Here is an 8,921-nt window from a genome sequence, read left to right as displayed (position 1 = left end):
GCGGGCTTTGCCTCCCTCAGAAGCGCGGCCCCGCACGCCTCTCCCCACTCGCGGCCGCCCGTGGGCTGGCTGCCACGGCGAGCGGGATCGCGGCAGGGCCGAGGGCTCCGCCGGCCTCCCCCGGGCCTGCTCCGCGCCGCCGGCGGGTGCAAAGCGAGGGCGAGGAGCAGGGCTCGGGCCCTTCCCGCAGCGCCCTGCCCGAACGCGAGGGGCCCTGCTAGGTCGCGGGGGCCGGAGAGATCGCTCAGCACAACCCAGCAGCAAGGAGGAAGTCGGGGGGAGAAGGCGGGGGGGGGGGAGAAGCTCGAAGCCCCCCAGCCCTACCGCCCTGACTCAGCCCCCACTAACTTCCCTCTCCCCCCGCCCCCAGCTCTCTCGCGAGAATCAGTCGATGTAAACGCGATGTCCTTTGGGGCATTAGCGGGGGGAGGTGGAGGGGGAGGGAGGTGAAGCCAGTGGTGCCTTGATTGATAGCGTTCTCCGCCAGTGACTGAGGGGGGCGGTGAAGCCCCAGCCAATAGCTTCATCCCAAGCCGAGCAGTGAGCCAATGGGAGGGCTGGGGGGCGGGGCACACCGCTGGCTGATTGATCCCAGCTTTGGCGTTGTTCAGTCAGAGCGAGAACATTCTAGAGGTGAGTACGGGGCGGCCATTGCCGGGGTCCCGTCAACCGCCCCCTTCTGCCTGCGCTGCGCGCCGGCCGCCGCCTCTCCCTCCCCCCTTCCCTTTTCTCCCCCTTCCTTCTCCCCCCTCTCCTCACAGGTGTCGCCACTAACGATGCCCCTGATTGTGTCTTGCCTGCAGATCGTCCGGCGCTGCTGTCCCTGCTGATACTGCCCGCCCCAGGACGCCGGGACCCGGAGGCTGCGGCGTCCGCCTCCGCCTCCCTCTCCGCCTGGATATAAGCGCCCCCACGGCCCTGTTCTCCTCGCATACTCGGCTTCGTCGCAGCCCGGGGCGAGCAGCGTTGGGTTTATGTCTTTATTGGACGAAAACGGTGAGCATTAGTTCTGGGCTAGGACAGATGAGGGCACTCGGGATTTAGAGTAGGGTTTGAGCACTGGGAAGAGGTGAGGGAAACGCGGGGGCGCTTTAGATGGGGCAGGCGCGTCGGGTTGTCGGTGAATGGTAGGAGAGGTTTTGTTTAACGAAGTGTCCGGGACCTTGATGGGAAGGGGAAAAAGAAACGAGGGGGGAAACAAAATAAAAAAAAAAAGCTGCAAAAGCCAGAGGCCCCGACGCTTCAGTTGCTCTCGTTTGCTGGGATTTTCCTTGTTTTTCGCCCTTTTTTTTTTTTTTTTTCTTTTCTTTAACGCCCCACCAGCAGCGCCATGCGAGGAGACAAGATGGCGGCGGCTGGGGCCGCGCCTCCCCGCGCGGTGGGCGGGCGGGGAGGGGGGCGCGGGGAGCTGTGGCGCAGTTACAAGCCCTCCACGGAGGGGGTGGTGCGGGTGGTTGCCCTCCAAGGGTTAGGGACAGGGGGAGGGGGGACGAACGACAAGGGGGGGGGTTAGCGCGGAGCGCCTGTGTGTCCCCTCCGCGTCTGGAGAGCGCATGCGTGGCTGGAGGTGACTCCCCCCACACACACTTCTTCCAGGGCTGACTCATTGCTTAATTGCTGCATTTATGACTCATCACAGGGCTGAGCGGGGCGGGGAAACAGCGCTTTGAAGCGGAGAGTCTGTCTGCCTTCCCGCTTTTTTCCTGTGTGCATAGCATATGGGGGGGGGGGAGGTGCTTGGGATGAGGTGTCCTCGGGACCAGGAGAGGGAGCTTTAGTCTGCAGCAGACAAAAGCTGTAATCTGGAAGGAGGGGAAAAACCGCAGTTCTGTCTGAGAGCTCAGGCTCAGTCACCGAGATATATCTGCTTCCTCAGTGGTTCTGCAAGCACATGGTCAGGTGACATGGTGGCTCTTTTTAGACAACTTGGAGAAGGAAGCCTCATGTTTCAAATGAAGTCCACAGTGCACTTTCTGCTGATGAAAGGTAAAGCTGCATCAGGGACAATGTAGAATGTGAGGCACATACAAATCTATTTGCCTCTTGTGTTAAAAAAAAAAAAAAAAAAAATCGTAAACCTGACTGGAGGGACTCAGACCTATGTAATCAATACACGTGCATATAGACTTATGCATAAATAATAATAAGTATTTTAATGTGTCAACGCTTCTGTCATTAATGGTAACAACACGATGACGTGTCAGAATAACCATGCTGTAGTCAGGGTTGCCTGTGTAGTCAACCAGTTGTGGCTTAAGTACTCTTAGATCTGATTATAGAGACACATGTTAATTTAAATATGTAAATACTACTTAAGGTGACTTTAATAATAGGATTCATCCTCCTTCCCCTAAGAAAAAAAAATCAACTGGAAAAGCTGCTGCACTGCTCTGTACCTCTGCATTGCTAGGCTCTCTACAGTGAAGCAACTTATGTCAGACTTTATCAGGCTTATTGTTAAGTCAAAACTCAACAGAAGCTGCTATGAGAATCCATAAGTGAGAGGGAGAATTACCTAATTTTCAACACTTTTCCACTCCAGTCCAAAAAACTGGTAAGCCATGTAAAAATTACATTGGGCTACAGATTGCTGTTTCATCTTACTGATACTTCTCAACGTTTTGACAGATTTATGTGATAGATTCATGCTGTGATGGGGAATTAGAAACTGTTTTCCAGATCTTTCTCTTGCTTCCAGCTTGCTGCTGCAGCTTGAAATGTATCACATGACCCTCTCAGTGCAACAGCCATTGGTCTCCATAATGAAGCAAGCAGTGTTCCTTCCGCTTCCTTATTGATCACAGCATTTAATCACATCAGGAGTTAATTGTATAGAAAATAGTCTTAAGCTGTTGAATGCTTTTTCAGTAGTGAGAAACAGGAGAGTGGAAAGCTCTGTGGTGTAGTTGAGAAAAGTTACTTAGCAGTACAATTCAGGGCCCTTGTTTTCAGTTCCACAAGTTGAAGAAAGCTGTGGCATAAAGAATGGGTTTTCCCCCTCCCCGTCTCTTTTTTTCATCCTAAATATAGTCCCTTTTATAGCTCTTTAGCAAAATCTGATTGGTGCACGTTAAGATAAACTGAATTTCTTTTCTGTTTATTAACACTTTCAGAGCTGTTGCGCAGCCACTGGTACCTGTATTGGGGAAACATAGCATACAAGCAAGAACCTTACAGCCTCAGTGGCGAAAATTTTTTCATGTCAGAGACCGAGAACTCTTGCAGTCGTTTATGTCATCCCGTCTTCTCCAGACAGAAGATACCAAAAAACTGCAATCAAAGATCTCTTCATCTTATTGATAAAGCTACTAATAAGGCAAAATGTCTGTCAACGTCAACCGCAGTGTTTCAGATCAGTTCTATCGCTACAAAATGCCCCGTCTGATTGCCAAGGTAAGTTACTAACCATTAGTGGTAAGCAGGTGGAGTTTCATGCCACTTGGTCTGTTGATGGAAGAGAAGTAGAGGTGTGGGGTAATGATAGCAATGTGTAGCCAGTCATAGGGCAAGGAGGTTGTCTGCTGCTTTCTGTCCAGACTAGGTGCACATTAGCTCTCTAAGATGACACACTTCAGAACTTGATGTAGTGAAATGGGGAATACAGACTGGGTTTCACGCAGTACCTTAATCTTAAAACCCTTTTTGCTTTTTCGTTTAGGTGGAGGGCAAAGGAAATGGAATAAAGACAGTTATAGTCAACATGGTTGACGTTGCAAAGGCGCTTAATCGGCCTCCAACGTGTAAGTAATCTGGAGTGACACAGCATTATTTTATGTTTTTCTCTTTTAAGTGGTGGTGTTAAGTACCTGACAAAGCATTAATACCATTCTTTCAAGATGGTCAGAATCACACTAAAAAAGGAAGTGTGATTGTATCAGGATACAGCATTGCTTCTTTCTGTTCATTGTTTCATTTACTTGCTGTTACAATTCCCAGTGAAGATATGAGGGCAGCGGTGGTTATTATACTTTTTTTGCAGATCCTACCAAATTTTTTGGTTGTGAGCTGGGAGCACAGACCCAGTTTGATGTTAAGAATGACCGTTACATTGTCAATGGATCTCATGAGGCGAATAAGCTGCAAGACATGTTGGATGGATTCATTAAAAAATTTGTTCTCTGTCCTGAGTGTGAGAATCCTGAAACTGATCTGGTGAGTGCTCTCCATCTGTGCTAATGGCAACACCATGGAAACACTTAATTAGATGTTTATGGAAGTGGTGCAAAGTTAATAACTGACTTGAATATCTATGAAGAGGAAATGCCCTTGCCCTCTTTGGGAAGGTTTTAGACTTAAAACAGCTTAAAACTTCTGAGCTGAATTCCTGCTTCTAAACTTGCTCTGTTGGGTATGATATAAAGTATTTAAACTCCTGGCTTAATCCTGTGGAGATGATAATGTAAACATAAGGTTTAGGCTTTAATGCATGGTTGTTTCATGGTTGTTTTCTAAGTGGTACGTTAACTGGATGTTCGTTTTTTTTTTTTTTTTTTTTAGCATGTCAATCCTAAGAAACAAACTATAGGTAACTCTTGCAAAGCCTGTGGCTATCGAGGCATGCTTGACACAAACCATAAACTCTGCACGTTCATTCTCAAAAACCCACCTGGTAAGTGTCTTTCCTTATTTAGTGGAGGTAAAGGGAACTTCCTCAGTGTGAATGCTGTTAATGAAGTAGGAAAACAAATAGCTCGCATCTAGTTTAAAGTGTAAAAAGGTTCCAGCATACTCTTAGAGGACAAAACTTAGCAGGAGGAGAGCTAGTCAGCAGGAGCTCATTGCAGTTTTGCCTTTAAGTCAGCATGAAGTAGAAGAGTAGGAAGTAAAAGCCGCATAGTAAATGCTAACTGTAGTGTACTTGTTCTGTGCAAGCAACACTCTGTAGTAAGCATGTAGTTGCCTGCTGCAATTTGAGCTTGCTAGAATAGAAAAGTCTAACCTATTCCAGGGGTCTCTGCTTTGTGAGGTCACCTGTTATATAGACTTGGACAACCTAATGACTCAGTGAGAAACAAGACTTTAAGTGGAACCAGGAGTTTCCCCAGCAGACGTGCATCTGCCCTGAATGTGTCTGGGGATGGGTGCTATACATAACTTGCTGCTAATAAAAGCATCCAAACCCACTTGGGGATTTGGCAGAGGTGCAGTAGTGCAGGGACCTGAGCTTTCTCTAGTTCATATAATAAAATATTAAAATTCACTTGCAGAAAGTGGTGACACTGGTACAGGAAAGAAGGAAAAGGAGAAGAAGAACAGAAAAGGCAAGGACAAAGAGAATGGTTCTGTGTCCAGCAATGAAACACTTCCACCCCCACCACCAGAGGAGATTACTCCTCCACAGGTTGTGGTAAGTAGATGGGGAAGTGAGGAGATTAGGGGGTGTGGTGTCCTGCTGATCTAAAACTTCTAAATCACTGGTGTTCTGTGCAAGTCAGTATTGCATCAGAAGATGTTACTGTATCCAGAATTGCACTGCTGAAGTAGAGGTATCCCTGTGTCTCATCTATAGCAGCTTCATCAACTCTTCAGTAACAGTATGCATGCTCCTTGCTAAGTGAAAGCTGCATACCCTTTACCATCCGGGTCTCCAGAAAGGAGTATCTCATGAGTGTACTAGATAGAGTGGTGAAACTACACTTCAAATAGCTCTACAGATGGCTAGAAAGTCTTGCTTCCTTAATCTTCCTGTTATTCATGATCTTTGACTTACAAATCATAGTGTAACCCTTTTTTCAGGGAAAAATCAAAAGTGCTTGTTTATAAAAATCCTTTCAAATCTGTATCTAGAAACAACACTCGCGTATTGCTAAGCTGCTTGTAATGCTGTATGAACCTGTTGGTTTGGTTTTGTTTTTTTAGGAGGAGGATGATGACGATGACTGGGGTGAAGACACAACAGAAGAAGCCCAGAGGCGTAGAATGGATGAAATCAGTGACCATGCAAAGAACCTCACGCTTAGTGAAGACCTGGAAAGAACAGTGGAGGAGAGAGTCAACATACTATTTGATTTTGTGAAGGTGAGTATTTTCTGGTTCTCTGCTTGGTAGCCACTCTGCTGTAGTTGAATAAAATGCTGGTAAGGGGACTTAAGAGCAAGCTGCTTAAGCTTCTACCGAAGTGCTGGTTCCACCAGTGGTGGGGAGGAAGTGGTGCAATAGAGCATTGGCACGGACCTCAGTAGCTTTAAAATGTTTCTATCTGTTCCTGTCTTCGCAGAAAAAGAAGGAAGAAGGTGTCATTGATACTTCTGACAAAGACATTGTAGCAGAAGCAGAGAGACTGGATGTAAAGGCTATGGGCCCTCTAGTTCTCACTGAAGTCCTTTTTGATGAAAAGATTCGTGAACAAATACGGAAATACAGGCGTCACTTCCTTCGTGTAAGCAGTCTTTTTTTGTCTTTTTTTCTCTGCATTCATTGTAACAATTGTTGGGTAGGCTTTTTGTAGCAACTACTTGACTGAGTTCTGGATTGCTTGAGACTGTGGGGAAGAAGGCTTTTTGTAGCTTTTTGGCTTTTAAACCCCTCAGCTGGGAAGAGCTGCTGGGTGGGAATAGTATGAGCTGCTGTAAACATGCTGTCTCGTTGAGAGCAAAAGCAGCAGCCCTTTCTGGAAAGGGAGGAAAAAAGCTAATTGCTTTTGTTTTATCACAATTTTAGTTCTGCCACAACAACAAGAAAGCTCAGAGGTACCTTCTCCATGGCTTTGAGTGCGTGGTAGCCATGCATCAGTCTCAGCTTATTTCCAAAATACCACATATTTTGAAGGAAATGTATGATGCAGATCTTCTGGAAGAAGAAGTCATCCTTGGCTGGGCAGAAAAGGTAAGGGACAGTATTTCATGTACTATACCAGTTAAGTACCTGAATGTAGCAGATGACATCTGGTTTCTCCATTCTTGTGTAGCTTCTTGAGCATAAACAACTAATGTGAGATAAGTTTCTGTCTGGAAGAAACCCCCCTTTAAAAATTGGGTGTTCAAGGCAGTGGGATGAGGTTAGACTTTTTGAAGTTGGGCTCTTGGCTGTATTTGGGTATGGTCTGATGTAAACTCCTTCAGTGTTCAAGCAAACTGTGTACTTCTGTTTCAGGCCTCGAAGAAATATGTTTCAAAGGAGCTTGCCAAAGAAATTCGTGTCAAAGCAGAACCGTTTATTAAATGGCTAAAGGAAGCTGAAGAAGAATCTTCCGGTAATGAAGAAGAGGATGAAGATGAAAACATAGAGGTAGGAAGGGCTCTCTTACTGTAGACAACTCCAAGGTTGCATTGTTCCTGCACGCTTAAGTCTAGTACTTCGTTCTGGTGTGCTATAAAATAGCTTACTTCATGTACTGCTGTGTGTGTTGGGAACTGAAGGAACACCACCTTTCTAATGCTTTGTCAGAGCATTTCTGCTGCACACAGTCTCTTCCCTATCCAGGATCATTTTTGTAACAGTATGGGTGCATCTTAATAGCCAGAGTATCATTGTGGAACTGTACAGTCTCTTGCACAGTAGTAGTTCATACAGTGGAAGACTGACAAGAGGAATTGTGCATAAAGCCTCGTGTGTTTGTTAGAAAAGCTGACGGAAGAACAAGTGGCTGTCTTCCTCCTGGTTTAGGCCTAGGTAAAATCTGTTAGCTACACCAGCTGGCTGTGGCTGGGAATTTTTTTTCTGCATTATGGTTGGTTGGTTGTTTCCTCCCAGTAGTACCTATCCTTGTTCCTGGGTATGAGATCCTGCTTCCTACAGACACATGTGCACACCTGCCTTCTAAAGACAGATGTTAGGGTGTAGTTGTTCCAGCGTGCCTGGGTTCAGATTTCCTATACAGTATTACTCCTCGTAGTGGAAGTTGCCGTGCAATGCATTGCAAAACATGGAGCTGTGTGCTGAGCAGTTCCTGGCAATAGGAGAAGGAGGGCTGTTGAGCGGGCAGGCGTTGCAACTCCCGATGTTGAAGTTAATCTAGTGATTAACAATGGCAGTAGGTGCTGTAGTAAAAGCAAGTGTCTTCTCTCCACAGGTGGTGTACTCTACAACTGCCAGTGTACCTAAAGTTGAAACTGTGAAGCCTGCAAACAATAAAGATGACGATATTGATATTGATGCCATTTAAAGTGATGCAACATAGCTTCCAGCGTAATAATGCAAACTTCTCTGCATTTTCTGCCAGAAGTGTGACTTGTATGTGCACAAACTGAAATGGCTTAACATCCTGCTACTCTTTGTACTCTAAAATGTATCTTTTTACTGTGACTGGTCTTGTGTAACTAAGCCTAATACCAAGGAGTCAGCACGTCGGTGAACTGATCTAGTTTGCAACTGGCATGCTCTGTTTTGTTTTTCTAACTTGTGTTGGACACATACTTGGAGCACATTTATACAGTTGTGGAAATAAAGGATTTGGTTTTGGTCAGCCTTCATTTGTGACTCTGAACTTCCTTATTTCTTTTCCAAGTAAGTATTTGCACAACTTGGTGAAATGTGCAAAGTTCAATACAAAATGACAAAAATCTTTCAATTGGGGGGGGCGGCGCGGGGGCGGGAAGCAATGTCTTGGCTTGGAAGCTGTTGCAACTGTGGAGACTTGAAACCTGAGCAAGAAGCAGGTGTTGAGTAATCTACAGGGTAGAGAAGGCAGCTTCTTAAAGCAGAAGGTGATTGTTTAAAAAAAACCTGCAAGGATCAGAATCCAAACTTCCACAGACATTTACTACCCAAGTTGCTGGGGTGGTGGTTTTTTTTTATTTATTTTCCTGAGGTTTTCAACAGCTCCATGAAATACAGGTTTTGGCACTTTGACTGAAGCAGAGGGAGCCAGTACCTCTCTAGGCAGCATGCACTGCTGCTGAACAGCTGGCTGTGGCCAGAGGCTCTGCTGTGCAGTGTCACCGTATGCTCCAGTCTGATGGGGCGGGAAGGAAGGTTGGGGA

The 8,921-nt window shown here is 46.2% G+C and overlaps 1 protein-coding gene and 1 non-coding gene across 3 annotated transcripts; both read left to right on the top strand.

Moving 5' to 3' along the window:
* The first annotated feature begins 618 nt into the window (after positions 1–618).
* EIF5 (eukaryotic translation initiation factor 5) lies at positions 619–8,411 on the top strand. 2 transcript variants are annotated; one of them, XM_086748041.1, is made up of 12 exons: positions 619–633; positions 804–996; positions 3,114–3,393; positions 3,659–3,740; positions 3,980–4,152; positions 4,498–4,609; positions 5,208–5,347; positions 5,860–6,018; positions 6,218–6,379; positions 6,661–6,825; positions 7,093–7,227; positions 8,012–8,411. In XM_086748041.1, the coding sequence occupies exons 3-12, from the start codon at positions 3,322–3,324 to the stop codon at positions 8,102–8,104; spliced, it is 1,293 nt and encodes a 430-aa protein (XP_086604167.1). In that variant the 5' UTR covers positions 619–633; positions 804–996; positions 3,114–3,321; the 3' UTR covers positions 8,105–8,411. The 2 variants fall into 2 exon arrangements, with proteins under 2 accessions (XP_086604167.1, XP_086604166.1); XM_086748040.1 differs by lacking the exon at positions 619–633 and having other exon boundaries at positions 714–996.
* On the top strand, positions 4,870–4,993 carry LOC147600488 (small nucleolar RNA SNORA28). Its single transcript, XR_015258851.1, has one exon. It is a non-coding gene; the product is annotated as a small nucleolar RNA SNORA28 (small nucleolar RNA).
* Positions 8,412–8,921: the final 510 nt, after the last annotated feature.

The sequence above is a fragment of the Chlamydotis macqueenii genome, chromosome 5, assembly GCF_036417535.1.
Source record: "Chlamydotis macqueenii isolate bChlMac1 chromosome 5, bChlMac1.mat, whole genome shotgun sequence".
Lineage (NCBI taxonomy): Eukaryota > Metazoa > Chordata > Aves > Otidiformes > Otididae > Chlamydotis > Chlamydotis macqueenii.
Note: the sequence above shows the minus strand (reverse complement) of the source record. Positions and strands in the feature narration are given on the sequence as shown.